Genomic DNA, 17,601 nt, shown 5'->3' on the forward strand with positions numbered 1-17,601 from the left:
ATATAACGTTTGAAATGTCGATATTCTTTTAAAACGTTTGTATAATGAGTGTAATGTTTAATGATGTTTACCCTGTTTATTTCACTTTTGTTTACTTTCTATTCCATTTGCTTTGGCAATGTAAACATATGTTTCCCATGCCAATTAAGCCCTTTGAATTGAATTGAGAGAGAGAGAGAGGAGAGGGAGAGCAAGAGGAGTAGGGGAGGGGGAGCGCAAGAGAGAGAAAGGGGGGAGGGGGAGCGCAAGAGAGAGAAAGGGGGGGCCGCAAGAGAGAGAAGGGGGGGGGGGGGGGGCGCAAGAGAGAGAAGGGGGGGGGGCGCAAGAGAGAGAAAGGGGGGGGCGCAAGAGAGAGAGGGAGGGAGGGAGGGGAGAGCAAGAGAGGGAGGGAGGGAGGGAGGGGAGAGCAAGAGAGGGAGGGAGGGAGGGAGGGAGGGAGGGAGGGAGGGAGGGAGGGAGGGAGGGAGGGAGGGAGGGAGGGAGGGAGGGAGGGAGGGAGGGAGGGAGGGAGGGAGGGAGGGAGGGAGGGAGGGAGGGGAGAGCAAGAGAGGGATGGAGGGAGAGAGGGAGGGAGAGGAGGAGAGCAAGATGAGGAGAGCAAGAGAGGGAGGGAGGGGAGGAGAGCAAGAGAGAGGGATTGGAGGAGAGCAAGAGAGAGGGATTGGAGGAGAGCAAGAGAGAGGGATTGGAGGAGAGCAAGAGAGGGAGGAGAGAGAGGAGGGGAGGATGAGAGGGGGAGAAGAGAATAGAGAGGAGGGGAGGGGAGGATGAGAAGGGGGAGAAGAGAATAGGGAGGGAGGGAGAAGAGAGAGGGGGAGGAGGGCAAGAGAGAGGGATTGGAGGAGAGCAAGAGAGGGATTGGAGGAGAGCAAGAGAGAGGGATTGGAGGAGAGCAAGAGAGAGGGATTGGAGGAGAGCAAGAGGGGGAGGAGAGAGAGGAGGGGAGGATGAGAAGAGAATAGAGAGGAGGGGAGGGGAGGATGAGATGGGGGAGAAGAGAATAGAGAGGAGGGGAGGGGAGGATGAGATGGGGGAGAAGAGAATAGGGAGGGAGGGAGAAGAGAGAGGGGGAGGAGGGCAAGAGAGAGGGATGGGAAGGGAAGGGGAGCAAGTGAGAAGGGGAGGAGGAGTGCAAGAGAGGTAAGGAAGGGCAGAGGGGACATAAAGGCTGAGAAAACAAGTCACACTGGGTTCCACCTCTAGGCTAATGGCTAGCAGGTTCCCAGATGCTTGTCGAGGGCACTTAGACAAGGGAGGCAGGATTCAATCTGCTATACCATTTGAGCGTGTTACTTTACACGGTGTCGTGTCCTGGAGCCGACCACGATACCAACAAAGTGCAACAACAACGGATGTGAACTATGAATAATACCATGCGATATTAATGAGCTGGGCCTCAGTTCTATACCAGCGGAGCTGTGTTACACAACACATTGTGCTCCGTAGTCAGCAGAGTGTTGTAACACAGCTGCTCCGTGTGGCAGCCGTCCAGTCAACAGCAGCAGCCGGAATAGAATCTACATCGTGGATTGGTGGGATGCTTGATAGGCTTGATATACACCGCAGAAGACTGAATCGAGACAGTGTTATTCAAGAAGAAAGCAAAATCGGCGATATGGTTGTCAAGACGATTTTCTCCTCTTTCTATTGGAGTTGAATTATAGAAGAGTCGACGCACGTTGCTAGTGACTGCCTGGCCTGAGCTGGTAGGAACGGCTGTGTGTGTGTGTGTGGCCATCATCCCCTCTGTGTTTTCCAACCACACAGGCTTGTCTTGTGGAAAAGGGGGAAATGTCATCGATGCTGCTGCAGGGTGGGAGAGATGAGCGCCGTTGGTATGAGCGCCGTGTTTCCATGGCATGACTCACGCCGCGTGTTCCTCCTCCCCTCCTCACCTACCTGCTACACCTCTCTGGAGAGCCGGAGAAGATGACGGATTTCACTGCACCTTCACCTTTTGCCTATGATGGCGAGTGGCGGCTGTGAGAGCCAAGATGGCGGCTCCGTCACTACAAATGACGGCTCAAACGAGGCGGAATGACAGCCCCGTGGGGCTCCAGTTATCTTTGAGTTTCCCCACTCTGTGGTTGAGGGCTCGGCAGCACTCTAGAGCCAGAATGGACAACCAGTTTCAAGGCACCTCCAGCCATTACAATGAGCTGTGGGAGCCAGAATGGCATCTTCCATCAAATCGTTACAGCAAATGACAGGTGTGATCCCCACCTGTTACCTTCTGATTCCTGCTCAATGGTTGAGGTGGAGTAGTTTGAAGTTGCCACTAACCACATCAAATAGCCGACATGGCGGCTCACTCTTTATCAAATTGCCATCCCAAATAACAGTCATAACAGAGCCCGAATGGGGGATCCAGTTACCTTTTGGTCCCCACTCTGTGGTTGGGGGCGATGTCGATGGTGTCGGTGGCGGAGTCGTGGCGCACGGCCAAGCCCAGGTCGGCAATGCAGCAAGTCCCGTTCTTCTTCACCAGGATGTTCTTAGATTTCAGATCCCTGTGGGCGATGGCCGGCTTCCCTGAAATTTATGACATATGGCGTTGAGGAAGAGAGAGAGAGCGAGAGAAGAGAAGAGAAGAGAAGAGAAGAGAAGAGAAGAGAAGAGAAGAGAAGAGAAGAGAGGAGAAGAGAGGAGAAGAGAGAGAGAGAGAGAGACAGAGAGAGAGAGAAAAGAGGAGAGAAGAGGAAAAGCATTAGACGAGAGCTCACCGATTCAAAAGAACATGATTGTATTTGACATGTTGGAGAGGGAGGAGGGGGGCAGGGAGGAGCATGTCAGCAGTCTCTTCTTACTCCTTCCGTATACACTGATGTGAAAGAACTGGACAGCTAAAATACAATTTTTAGCTTTCAATTACCCTGCGTCCTTCTTCATATGAAAAGAAAGTCTAGTCCATAATATGGTCCTGTCGATGTACTAAATATACTAAACGTTAGGAACGCCTTCCTAATATTGAGTTGAATCTCTCCCCCTTTCTACAGTGGGCCATTTTATTGAATATATAAAACATACAATCTACGTGCAGTGAAGCCTCTCAACATCTACGTCCCATTCAGTCATCTAACAGATTCCCATCCAGAGCCCGACCCACAGACGCAACCAGGGTCAACGCCCTGCTCAAGGGCACGTCGACAGATCTCCCACAAGGTAGAGAAGGAAAAGAAGAAAAAAAAACAGGGACTTGAAACAGCTACCCATCAGCCACCAACCCAAAACTCCCAGCCGCCAGCCCTCTAAGATGCCGCCCCCCCACAGTTCCCCAAGAGCTGCCACTCAACCATTCGAGAACCCTCCCCACACCATATATCTTTCTACTATGCTGTGATGTTTAACATGCAATTTGAATCTAAATCGAATAGAATCCACAGATGGCGAGTTGAAGATCAATACTTTTACTAAGAATATTAGTAATTGAGATCTCCAGATCTCCTAACAGTACTATTTCTAGGGTCAATTTTAGATCAATACTTTTACTAAGAGTATTAGTAATTGAGATCTCCAGATCTCCTAACAGTACTATTTCTAGGGTCAATTTTAGATCAATACTTTTACTAAGAGTATTAGTAATTGAGATCTCCAGATCTCCTAACAGTACTATTTCTAGGGTCAATTTTAGATCATTGCTATGCATTTTACAGCCATTCCTGAACCTGAGACCAGAAACAGGCTACCAAAATAAAATGGTCTATTGATTCTGTATCCTCACAACAAAATCTGCAGAGCTGCGATGATTATATGCCCCAAATATTCAACATTTTGTTGGTGGCAAGAATTCTGTACAATCATTTTTGCTAAAAAAAAAAAATCACGACGTCTTGAATCTTGCATCGTTTTATACATCAACTCATACTCCCTGTACCATGGGAATCGGTACATCAAAAATCTATTCCCAACTATTTTGCAATCTGTATGGCACAGCTGTCAACATCCTGGTCCTCAAATGAAACTGGTAAATGCTCCTATTTATATTCCACCGCCAGCTTCGATCCTTTCTATTGGTCAGACACGGGAAACAGGAAACGGTTCAGAGTGGAAAAACCCAGCAGCGTTGCAGTTCTTGACACAAAACGGTGCGCCTGGCACCTACTACCATATCCCGTTCAAAGGCACTTAAATCTTTCATCTTGTCCGTTCCCCCCTCAATGGCACAAACACAATCCATGTTCTAATCGTCTGAAAGCTTAAAAATCCTTCTTCATCCTGTCTCCTCCCTCTCTTCTAAACTGATTGAAGTGGATTTAACAGGTGACATCAATAAGGGATCATAGCTTTCACCTGGATTCACCTGGTCAGTCTATGTCATGGAAAGAGTTGATCATATTTTATAAAACCCGGTGTATGGTTCTACATATCATAAACCCTATTCGCTCTGGACTAGTATCACTAGAGAACGTTGGATGTGTAATTATTCCTCTAGAATGTCCGTTAATCCGGATGGGATTGGTTCCTAAGTTTCTAAACCATACCAGACCATCTTTGGTATAGTGTCGCCAAAGTATTTGAATTGAGGAAGTGAGATTACAATTATTAGAATATTTTATTGATCCGCTGCACCCGAGATGCGTTTTAAGGCTGATGGATGAGAACGTTGACTTATCATTCCCCAAACCTTTAGGGTCAGCTGGTGAGGAGTCAAAAGATAGGGGGTCATAACTAGGCAGATAGGGCGTCATAACTAGGCAGATAGGGCGTCATAACTAGGCAGGTAGGGGGTAATAACTAGGTATATAGGGGGTAATAACTAGGCAGGTAGGGGGTAATAACTAGGCAGGTAGGGGGTAATAACTAGGCATGTAGGGGGTAATAACTAGGTATGTAGGGGGTAATAACTAGGCAGGTAGGGGGTAATAACTAGGCAGGTAGGGGGTAATAACTAGGTATGTAGGGGGTAATAACTAGGTATATAGGGGGTAATAACTAGGTATATAGGGGGTAATAACTAGGTATATAGGGGGTAATAACTAGGTATATAGGGGGTAATAACTAGGTATATAGGGGGTAATAACTAGGTATATAGGGGGTAATAACTAGGCAGATAGGGGATAATAACTAGGCAGATAGTCGGTAATAGTGTACAGTTAGAAGAGAAACTACAGAGGCCTGACAGGGATGGTTTAACATCTATTTACAGATCCTGCAGGGGGGGATTGGGATTTCACATACAGTTCACATACAGTCTCTCCGGAACGCTCTGCTTTACTGAGAAAATGTTCTGCTCGGAGGCTCCACTAGCTAAATAAACAGTTTTGTTTATTCCTAAAAAATACTGCACCCCTGCCTAGTGGACATGGCCTATAGCGTGTATCCTGAGCAAGAGGGCAAAACCCAATGTACAGAACTGTACAATGAGGAAAGTAGATTCCATGACAGTCTCGACTCCTGTAGAATCTTCCCTCCTGTTCTGTGGAGGACAAGACACGCGGCCTAGTTGAATGAGTCATACTGTCAACTTACTATTTATATAAGGTTGTGTCTCGTTTTGCCTGTATACATCATGTGACTAGGGCTGTCCCGGAGACAAAAAAATAAAATCTTAGTCGACAGAGTCATCTGTTCTTTCGACCAATCGATTGGTGAACATTTTAAAACGTGTATTTTTCCATATATAGGACACACCCTATGTGTTAATAAAAATCAAATCTACGTAGGCTACTGAGCTTGTCTGATGCTTTAAGCACTGCGATTAAAAATTCAGACACACAAATTACTATAGAGGGAGCCAGAGATCAATTTAGCCTAACCAGAAAAAAAAAACTCTTCCCGACCCTTCTCCTGCTGCTGGTCATCACAGATTCTGGCGTTAAGCTCCTGAAGTCGCCGATAACAGGCTACACCAGGGGTCACAGTGGTGGTGAGTTAAGACAACCAGAAATAGTATCAGTTTCTAACACAGTTTATAACATAGGATTTTATAACATAAATATTATACATGAAACCAAAAGGAATACTCTATCTCTCAACCAAAAACAAGTCCTCAGTCGCTGATTGGTGGGAGTTGCTGTCCCCTCTGACTGATTGGTCAACGTGGCTGTCACTCACCTTGCGTGCCAACGATCTCCATGTGGAGGTGGGCCAGACCGCTGGCGGTGGACAGTGACAGTTTGATCATGCCCTCCACGGTGACTGTGTAGCGGTTCAGATAGTCAAACAGAGAGCCGTGCTCGTGGTAGTCTGACACCAGCCACAGCTGGGTCCATGTCCCGTTATCTGACAAAGAGCAAAGGGTGAGACATGTACAAAGACAAAACAAAAAAAAAATTGAGTAATTGGAATGATGGAGAGAAAAACAGAAGGTGAGGAGAGGTTAATGAACACAGTGAGTCGGTTGTCCTCAGAGCAATGTGATGTTAACTACAGATAGCCAGAGAGAGCTCAGAGCAGCTGGACAACCATTGACCCGGCTCCATAAAAAACAAACACACCCAAACACACACCTCGAGCATGGTTTGTGCACGGAGATCATCCAAATATTCTTACAAGCCCACACCAGTCCAGTCCACCTTACTGCCGCGGCAGACCAGAACCCCTACCTAGATCACCGACAGAAGGGTACTACAGACCAGAACCCCTACCTAGATCACCGACAGAAGGGTACTACAGACCAGAACCCCTACCTAGATCACCGACAGAAGGGTACTACAGACCAGAACCCCTACCTAGATCACCGACAGAAGGGTACTACAGACCAGAACCCCTACCTAGATCACCGACAGAAGGGTACTACAGACCAGAACCCCTACCTAGATCACCGATAGAAGGGTACTACAGACCAGAACCCCTACCTAGATCACTGATAGAAGGGTACTACAGACCAGAACCCCTACCTAGATCACCGATAGAAGGGTACTACAGACCAGAACCCCTACCTAGATCACCGACAGAAGGGTACTACAGACCAGAACCCCTACCTAGATCACCGATAGAAGGGTACTACAGACCAGAACCCCTACCTAGATCACCGATAGAAGGGTACTACAGACCAGAACCCCTACCTAGATCACTGATAGAAGGGTACTACAGACCAGAACCCCTACCTAGATCACTGATAGAAGGGTACTACAGACCAGAACCCCTACCTAGATCACTGATAGAAGGGTACTACAGACCAGAACCCCTACCTAGATCACTGATAGAAGGGTACTACCGACCTTAAGGAAAAGAGGCCCTAGTCAGTAAACGCACCCTTACAAAAGTGATTTGACGCTTTAGAGGTGAGCTGTGATTGTTTGTACCTTTGTTGTCGGCGGCGATGAAGCCCAGGATGTTTTCGTGACGCAGCATGACCGTCTGGTAGATCTCGGCCTCACGGAACCACGAACGTTCCTCGCGGGAGGAGAAAATCTTGACCGCCACCTCCTCGCCTCGCCACTTGCCCCGCCACACCTCGCCGAAGCGGCCCTTCCCGATGCTCTCCTGGAGGATGATGGTCCGGGCTATGGTCCTCTGTACCAGTAGGGGCAGACCTGGGAGGAAGAAGAGGAGGAAGGCATTTTTAGAAAAACACTTCAAAAGGACCTGGTCTCTCACTGGAATGTACAGTACATAGTAACAGTTGCTTAACACTAGCAAAGACTCAATTCAAAAGGAAGACATGAAAATTACCTGGACCAAACGTCAGTTTAAAAAGTTATCAAATGAACTGGCTGTGCTATGGCTTTTGAGACAATATAAAATACATTTAAACCTTGAACCCACTCACTCTCCCTCTCCACCTTAATGTGTACAAAATCCAGGCAGGCTGTGGATTGAGCTACTTGCATCGATTAAAGAGCAACACATTGAGCTGGGTCATCCTTTATGATCCTATTGTCGCAATGAAATCCCATTTTAAAAGCCTGAAACAAGGAAACATAGATAGGGGTTGGTGTGTACATCAAATCAAACTTCACTGTGGACTTAGCCAGTCTGCCAGATGTGACGGTTTTGGTACCACCAGATGTGATGGTCTTGGTACCACCAGATGTGACGGTCTTGGTACCACCAGATGTGACGGTCTTGGTACCACGCAGAAATTTTTTTTTAAAAAATCCACTTTGCCCTATATCAGAAAATCCTACATAAATATTGACTCCCACTTTTCCCCAGTAAAATATCCCAGGAACATGATTCTGAATTAAATCCAGGTATCCTAGATGTGTGGATTTCTATGCCGGTCCTGATGGCAAGCTGTTCATTTCTGGTCGGAACGAGATGACACTGTGTCCTGTCCGCTTGCCAGTTCTCACATCACGTTTCCTGGCTAGCAGGGCTGGCATCTGGGGGTGACAGCAGTTTCCAGCAGCTCTGTCAGCGCTACCTGTCATTAGAGCCCCGCACCGCTCCAACACCACCCCGTCATTAGAGCCCTGCACTGCTCCAACACCACCACCCCGTCATTAGAGCCCTGTACCACTCCAACACCACCCTGTCATTAGAGCCCTGCACCGCTCCAACACCACCGCGTCATTAGAGCCCTGCACCGCTCCAACACCACCCTGTCATTAGAGCCCTGCACCGCTCCAACACCACCACCCCGTCATTAGAGCCCTGCACTGCTCCAACACCACCACCCCGTCATTAGAGCCCTGCACCGCAACAACACCACCACCCTGTCATTAGAGCCCTGCACCGCTCCAACACCACCCCGTCATTAGAGCCCTGTACCACTCCAACACCACCCCGTCATTAGAGCCCTGTACCACTCCAACACCACCCCGTCATTAGAGCCCTGTACCACTCCAACACCGCCCTGTCATTAGAGCCCTGTACCACTCCAACACCACCACCCTGTCATTAGAGCCCTGTACTGCTCCAACACCACCCCGTCATTAGAGCCATGTACCACTCCAACACCACCCCGTCATTAGAGCCCTGTACCACTCCAACACCACCCTGTCATTAGAGCCCTGCACCGCTCCAACACCACCCTGTCATTAGAGCCCTGTACCACTCCAACACCGCCCTGTCATTAGAGCCCTGTACCACTCCAACACCACCCTGTCATTAGAGCCCTGCACCGCTCCAACACCACCCTGTCATTAGAGCCCTGTACCACTCCAACACCACCCTGTCATTAGAGCCCTGTACCACTCCAACACCGCCCTGTCATTAGAGCCCTGTACCACTCCAACACCGCCCTGTCATTAGAGCCCTGTACCACTCCAACACCGCCCTGTCATTAGAGCCCTGTACCACTCCAACACCGCCCTGTCATTAGAGCCCTGTACCACTCCAACACCACCCTGTCATTAGAGCCCTGCACCGCTCCAACACCACCACCCTGTCATTAGAGCCCTGTACCACTCCAACACCACCCTGTCATTAGAGCCCTGTACCACTCCAACACCACCCTGTCATTAGAGCCCTGTACCACTCCAACACCGCCCTGTCATTAGAGCCCTGTACCACTCCAACACCGCCCTGTCATTAGAGCCCTGTACCACTCCAACACCGCCCTGTCATTAGAGCCCTGTACCACTCCAACACCGCCCTGTCATTAGAGCCCTGTACCACTCCAACACCACCCTGTCATTAGAGCCCTGCACCGCTCCAACACCACCCTGTCATTAGAGCCCTGTACCACTCCAACACCACCCTGTCATTAGAGCCCTGTACCACTCCAACACCGCCCTGTCATTAGAGCCCTGTACCACTCCAACACCGCCCTGTCATTAGAGCCCTGTACCACTCCAACACCGCCCTGTCATTAGAGCCCTGTACCACTCCAACACCGCCCTGTCATTAGAGCCCTGTACCACTCCAACACCACCCTGTCATTAGAGCCCTGCACCGCTCCAACACCACCACCCTGTCAGAGCCCTGCACCGCTCCAACACCACCCCGTCATTAGAGCCCCGCACAGCTCTGCACCCATTACGCCATGGTTAAGGCTGAGCCCACCTGAGCCAGAGATGGACCGATAAGATAACTGCTGCTTTCACTACACACTCACCTCACAGAGGCAGGGAGAGAGGGAGGGAGGGAAAGAGAGTCACTGACTCAGTCTGCCCCACCATGTCACAGCAGGGTGCCTCCCTAAGAGCTGTTCTGAAGCTACACAAACTGGCAGAGTTATTCACACACTCACACAGAGACGCATGCTGGTAAGCGCACACACACGCACTGAACAATAGTACTCTGATACAATTGCACACACAAAGGGCAAACAAAGAAGAGGCCCAACACAAGAAGCCACACCTTAGCAGATAACACACACCGTGAGGCTGTGTTACAAACACGACACACACCGTGAGGCTGTGTTACAAACACGACACACACCGTGAGGCTGTGTTACAAACACGACACACACCGTGAGGCTGTGTTACAAACACGACACACACCGTGAGACAGTCGAACACTCTACACACATCCCCGCCCAAAACCCCACGGCTCCTTAACCCACCAGAGCCGGAGCCAGAGGTGGTCATGTCGTAGATGAGGTCTTTGAGAGTGGAACCCACGGTGAGGAAGGGGTGATCCATGGAGGGATCCTCCTCGTTGGGCACGCGTTGATGCACACCCACCCGGCTGTGGCAAACGTAGAAGACCAGCACCAGCACGAAGCACAGCACGCACACGGGCCCCGCGATCACTGCCGCCAGAACCACAGGCCCCAGAGGAACCGGCTTCACCGTCGGCACTGTGGGTGAAAGGGAAGAGAGAGTATTAAAAGATTTTAAAAAGAGTTAAGACACAAAAACAAACAAAAATAATCCACTCTGGCCAGACACGCCACAATAGACACGAACTGTTCACAGGAGTTCCATCTATTTGGCAACTATCAACATAATTGATTCAAATTGTTCCATCTGAATATGTAATTATCAGATGACTCCGGAGATGGTTCCGGGGATAAGAGTGGGTGACTGGGTCGTCGGTTGAGATAGCATGGTTGAGATAGCATGGAGTGAGACCAATTGTACACCCATTAAGTTATGGGTACAAAAAAGACAGGTAACCTACAATACCCAGAATACACCAGTGTTCCCCAGAAATGTCTGACCATTACCTGGTCTTGGCTCTTCGGTCCCTGTCGTCGAAAGGCATCCAATATAAATGAAAGTTATGAATTAGATGGCTCACACACTTGTCTCTGTCATGAGTGTCTTCACCAAGTCACCGGTTAATAGGCATTCATAAGTCGTTACGGTACAGTACATGCCTAAAGGTTGACCCGTGGTGACACGAAGGCTAGCGACATCAATAGTAATGGAAGAGAAGCTTCTCAAAACACCAAGCTGCGGGAAAAGCTACTGATAAAGGCTCCTACTGTGTTGGCCACTCAATAGCCTGTACATTATCTCTAACAGTTAGAAAACAAACATGACTCACTAAGGGTGGCCATCTTTGTAAACATGTGGTCCTTAAGGAGCCGTTTGAGAACCACCCAGGAACAGCGTGGTCCCTAGTACAAGGCTTTTGGCAAACACTTTTTTTTAAAAATAGAATAAAAAGTCAGAGGTGGGCTTACGTTGGTGCAACGGCAGAGCATTTCGGGGAGTTTGGTGAAAACAGGGCCACTGCACTGTGTGGGCAAAAGCCATCTGTTGTCGACCACATTTACATGTCCCTATACAGACAGCAATGCCAGAACTAAATGCTTTGTGTAGCTGGAATTTGTTCATTCAAAACACCTCCATTAAAAAAACGGGTAAATCGCCTAACCTAGGTTGATCCTGTAAACAGGGTCCTGGGCCTCCTCCACCTATATAGTGCATTCTCACTAGGGATGAAGGTTTGAAATAATTTCACTATTCGAATAGTATCATTCAACCCCCGAACAAAAAAAATCTAATGTCAACATGCAACAATTCCTAAGATTGTAATGAACACCAGTTCATATGTAAAGGAAACTCTTGTCAATCAAAATACATTCAATAGGCCCTAATCGATGGATTTCACAGGTCTGCCATCTGCCCGGTACAATTGAAACCGGGATTCATCCGTAAAGAGCACACTTATCCAACGTATCCAAGTGGCCATCGAAGGTGAGTATTTGCCCACTGAAGAAGTCGGTTACGACGCTGAACTGCAGTCAGGTCAAGACCCTGGTGAGGACGACGAGCACGCAGATGAGCTTCCCCGAGACGCTTTGACAGTTGGCAAAAAAAAAGTTTAAAAAGTTTTAAAAAATAAAAAAAAAATTATAATAATAATAAATAAATAAATTTTTAAAAAAAATATTTTTTTTTTATTTTTTTTTTTAAAACGACCGTTGTGCAAACCTTAGCTATAATAAACCATCCATAAATATCTACAGAAAGAAGACAGATTCCTGCTTCTGTGGCCTGTTTGAGTGTTTGTTAAATAGTCTAATGATTCCGTGAGTACGAAGCCTCAGGCAACCACAACATGTCGGATAAACAATTTCACAAAATGTCTAATCTTTGCTTTGCTGTAATAAAAGGCTTGATACTTTTCCCTCATTAGACCAGCTTGTCTGGTGTTATTCAGAATTGATTTAGTGTTGTTTACACGATTCCAAATCGTCAGAAAAATATGTATTTTATAATAGCCCTCTCCTAATTTCCTTGAACTCTTTCTTATTGTTATTATGATCAACATTATAATAAATCAGTAATGTCATTATCATCAGAAGGCTTAGTTACGGCAGCCTTGTATAACCACCATTGAGCTGGAGGCCTTAGAGCACATCCTGTTTAGTCTTGAAACGACAACTTAGGCCTATACTTCAATTCTTATATGGGCTACTGAATCAATCAATCATTTATTTGGTTTGTGTCGTCACAGCATAGGAGTCATTCGTGATTTGAAATGCAATCGAGCATTTTATATAGTTTCAAAATACAAAAAAGCAACAATTTAACAATTTACTTAGTTTAGTTTACTTACTTTTTGAAGTGAAAAAAAAAATACTTTGAGAAGCTCCACAGCGGTGGAGAGTTAAGACAATCATTACATTTATAGGCCTACATTTACACGCAGTTCAGGTAGCTTTGGACTACTTCTATGCGTGAAACAGGTGCTTGGACCTAGTTTTGTCCCATGGGAAAAAAAATTGTGGATCTTAAATGTTTTTCCTCATAATCCTGGACTATCGGACCACCATTTTATTACGTTTGCAATCGCAACAAATAATCTGCTCAGACCCCAACCAAGGAGAATCAAAAGTCGTGCTAAAAATTATCAGACGCCCATCCTGTCACAACCATCACCGAAGGTGGCTCCCCTTCCCGTTCGGGTGGCGCTCGGCGGCTGTCGTCACTGCTCTACTAGCTGCTACCGATCCCTTTTTCCCCTTTTCGTTTTGTTTGGTCTAACAGGTTTCACCTGTTCCTTGTTTGGGGTTTTGGGTTGGGGTTATTTAAGTTCAGTTAGCCCGCCTGTGTTTGTGCGGGCTTGTTTGCTGTTTTTGGTTCAGGAGTGTCCTGTCATTGATTTTCCGCTGTAGCGTATGTACCGGTAGTTGTACATTTTGTGAGTGTTTGATGCCCGTGTTCGGCGTCATCCTCTTTTGTTCGCTGTGATTGTTCCGGAATAAATTGTGTTTTCCGAATCGTCTGCTCTCTGTACCGGACTCCACACACACACATCACTCTTCGAAGCCTTACACTTCCAGACTCCCTCTGCCCACCCAAGGACGTCAGAGGACAAAAAAATCAGTTAACCACCTAACTGAGGAACTCAATTTAACCTTGCGCAATACCCTAGATGCAGTTGCACCCCTAAAAACATTTGTCAAAAGAAACTAGCTCCCTGGTATACAGAAAATCCAGAAAATTGGAACGGAAATGGCGCCAAACCAAACTGGAAGTCTTCCGACTAGCTTGGAAAGACCGTACCGTGCAGTATCAGAGCCCTCACTGCTGCTCCATCATCCTATTTTTCCAACTTAATTGAGGAAAATAAGAACAATCCAACATTTATTTTTGATACTGTCGCAAGCTAACTAAAAAGCAGCATTCCCCAAGAGAGGATGGCTTTCACTTCAGCAGTAATAAATGCATGAACTTCTTTGAGGAAAAGATTATGATCATTAGAAAGCAAATTACGGACTACTCTTTAAATCTGCATATTCCTCCAAAGCTCAGTTGTCCTGAGTCTGCACAACTCTGCCAGGACCTAGGATCAAGAGAGACACTCAAGTGTTTTAGTACTATATCTCTTGACACAATGATGAAAATAACCATGGCCTCTAAACCGTCAAGCTGCATACTGGACCCTATTCCAACTAAACTACTGAAAGAGCTACTTCCTGTGCTTGGCCCTCCTATGTTGAACATAATAAACAGCTCTCTATCCAACGGATGTGTACCAAACTCAATAACAGTGGCAGTAATAAAGCCTCTCTTGAAAAAGCCAAAGCTTGACCCAGAAAAAAAAAAACTAAATCTGCCTCTCTTGAATCTTCCATTCCTCTCAAATTTTTTTAGAAAAAGCTGTTGCGCAGCAACTCACTTGCTTCCTTAAGACAAACAATGAATACGAAATGCTTCAGTCTGGTTTTAGACCTTTTAATGGCATCAGACCGAGACTCTGCATCTGTCCTCGTGCTCCTAGACCTTAGTGCTGCTTTTGATACCATCGATCACCACATTCTTTTGGAGAGATTGGAAACCCAAACTGGTCTACACGGACAAGTTCTCGCCTGGTTTAGATCTTATCTGTCGGAAAGATATCAGATTGTCTCAGTGAATGGCTTGTCCTCTGACAAATCAACTGTAAATTTCGGTGTTCCTCAAGGTTCTGTTTTAGGACCACTATTGTTTTCACTATATATTTTACCTCTTGGGGATGTAATTCGAAAACATAATGTTAACTTTCACTGCTATGCGGATGACACACAGCTGTACATTTCAATGAAACATATTGAAGCCCCAAAATTGCACTCGCTAGAAGCCTGTGTTTCAGACATATGGAAGTGGATGGCTGCAAACTTTCTACTTTTAAACTCGGACAACACAAGAGATGCTTGTTCTAGGTCCCAAGAAACAAAGAGATCTTCTGTTGAATATGACAATTAATCTTGATGGTTGTACAGTCGTCTCAAATAAAAATGTGAAGGACCTCAGCGTAATTCTGGACCCTGATCTCTCTTTTGACGAACATATCAAGACTGTTTCAAGGAAAGCTTTTTTCCATCTACGTAACACTGCAAAAATCAGAAACTTTCTGTCCCAAAATGATGCAGAACAATTAATCCATGCTTTTGATACTTCTAGGTTAGACTACGGCAATGCTAACCTTTCCGGCTACCCGGATAAAGCACTAAATAAACTTCAGTTAGTGCTAAATACGGCTACTAGAATCTTGACTAGAACCAATTTTTTTATCATATTACTCCAGTGCTAGCCTCCCTACACTGGCTTCCTGTTAAGGCAAGGGCTGATTTCAAGGTTTTACTGCTAACCTACAAAGCATTACATGGGCTTGCTCCTACCTAGGTTTCCAATTTGGTCCTGCCGTACGTACCTATACGTACGCTACGGTCACAAGACGCAGGCCTCCTAATTGTCCCCCCTCCCCCTTCTCTGGAGTTTTTCCAAGCAACCGTGCTTCTACACCTGCATTCCTTGCTGTTTGGGGTTTTAGGCTGGGTTTCTGTACAGCACTTTTAGATATCAGCTGATTTGTCCGTACTCAAGATTGACAGGAGCTCGCCAAACAGAAGACAATGAATAAATGGGCAGCTTGTAAATGGAATGAAATAAACCAAGTGTCGCCTGGGTTGTATGCTCTGCAAATAATGTGTCCACTCCTACAATGAAGACTGTAATAATAATAATAATAAATAATAATATATTGAACTCATTCACTTCGTTGGGACTGGGGGGCAGTATTGAGTAGCTTGGATAATAAGGTGCCCAGAGTAAACTGCCTGCTACTCAGGCCCAAAAGCTAAATATGCATATAATTAGTAGATTTGGATAGAAAACACTCTGAAGTTTCTAAAACTCTTTGAATAATGTCTGAGTATAACAGAACTCATATGGCAGGCAAGTACCTGAGAAAAAAATCCAACTAGGAAATGGGAAATCTGAGGTTTGTAGTTTTTCAACTCATTGCCTATCGAATATACAGTGTCTGTCGGGTCATATTGCATTTCCTAAGGCTTCCACTAGATGTCAACAGTCTTTAGAACTTTGTTTGAGGCTTCTACTGTGAAGGGGGAGAGAATGAGAGCTGTTTCAACCAGGTGTCTGGAAGAGTGCCATGAGCTCAGTCTCGCGCGCACCCGTGAGAGTTAGCTGCGTTCCATTGCATTTCTAAAGACAAAGGAATTGTCCGGTTGAAACATTATTGAAAATGTATGATAAAAATATCCTAAAGATTGATTCTATACATCGTTTGACATGTTTCTACGAACTGTAATATAACTTTTTGGACTTTGTCTGAACTTTCACCTGGACTTGCCCGCGCCTCGTGAGTTTGGATTTGTGAACTAAACGCACGAACAAAAAGGAGGTATTTGGACATAAATGATGAATTTTATCGAACAAAACAAACATTTATTGTGGAACTGGGATTCCTGGGAGTGCATTCTGATGAAGATCAAAGGTAAGTTAATATTTATAATGCTATTTCTGACTTTTGTGACATCTCTCCTTATGTGGAAAATGGCTGTATGTTTATCTGTGGCTAGGTGCTGAGCTAAGCACACCTTGCGATTATGTTTCGCCGTAAAGCCTTTTTGAAATCTGACGCAGCGGTTGCATTAAGAAGAAGTTTATCTATATTTCTATGCATAACATGTATCTTTTATCAATGTTTATTATGAGTATTTCTGCAATTTGATGTGGCTCTTTGCACTTTCACTGGATGTTTGTTTGAGACAATGCACTTCTGAACATAACACACCAATTTAAAATGAGGTTTTTCGACATAAAGATTAACTTTATCGAACAAAATACACATTTATTGTGTAACATGTCCTGTGAGTGCCATCTGATGAAGATCAAAGGTTAGTGATTCATTTAATCGCCATTTCTGACTTTTGTGAGGGCTCTCCTTGGCTGGAAAATGGCTTTATGGTTTCTTTTTACATAATCGTTTTGTGTGCTTTTGCCGTAAAGCCTATTTGAAATCGGACACTGTGGCTGGATTTACAAGAAGTTTATCTTTAAAATGGTGTAAAATACTTGTATGTTTGAGGAATTTTAATTATGGGATTTCTGTTGTTTTGAATTTGGCACCCTGCAATTTCACTGGCTGTTGGGCGAGGTGGGACGTGGGCTAGTCCATTCTAGTCGCGGGGGCACACCCGTATCACCAGTAGTATATTTATCCTTAATTACCATAATTTTCCATCTACGAAGTCCATTCAGAGGCGTGAATGAGACAGCTGTCTCGTGTGCCATAATTTAAAAAAAATATATGTGCCACTGCTCAACTAAAATAATCTAAGTATACCAACAGCCAAATCGACCAAACGACTAAATGACCTCAGCCCTACATACATGTGTCACGTAAAGAGAGCAAGGGTTGAGGGAATAGGAAATGTTTATCCTAAACAAATGATGGATTAACGTAACAGAATTTCAGTCAGAAATGTCTGTAATTATGTTTCAGCAACACGGACAGCACAATACACGTTGTTAATGTTCAGTGGTGGACGCTGCAGCAGGGAGGAGAGAGAGAGAAGGAACG

General features: G+C 45.9%; 1 protein-coding gene across 3 annotated transcripts in view; it reads right to left on the reverse strand.

The window, feature by feature from the left end:
• The window catches only part of LOC110535204 (TGF-beta receptor type-1), a 78,357-nt gene that overhangs the window by 21,683 nt on the left and 39,073 nt on the right, over positions 1 to 17,601 (reverse strand). For all 3 annotated transcript variants that reach the window (XM_036934753.1, XM_036934752.1, XM_036934751.1), the window contains exons 3-6: positions 10,397 to 10,633; positions 7,248 to 7,478; positions 6,055 to 6,222; positions 2,376 to 2,532 (exon numbers count right to left, since the gene is read on the reverse strand). In XM_036934753.1, coding sequence (XP_036790648.1) covers positions 2,376 to 2,532; positions 6,055 to 6,222; positions 7,248 to 7,478; positions 10,397 to 10,633 — 793 coding nt within the window. The remainder of the gene's footprint in view (positions 1 to 2,375; positions 2,533 to 6,054; positions 6,223 to 7,247; positions 7,479 to 10,396; positions 10,634 to 17,601) is intronic.

Source organism: Oncorhynchus mykiss, chromosome 11 (genome assembly GCF_013265735.2).
Source record: "Oncorhynchus mykiss isolate Arlee chromosome 11, USDA_OmykA_1.1, whole genome shotgun sequence".
In the NCBI taxonomy this organism is placed as follows: Eukaryota; Metazoa; Chordata; class Actinopteri; order Salmoniformes; family Salmonidae; genus Oncorhynchus; species Oncorhynchus mykiss.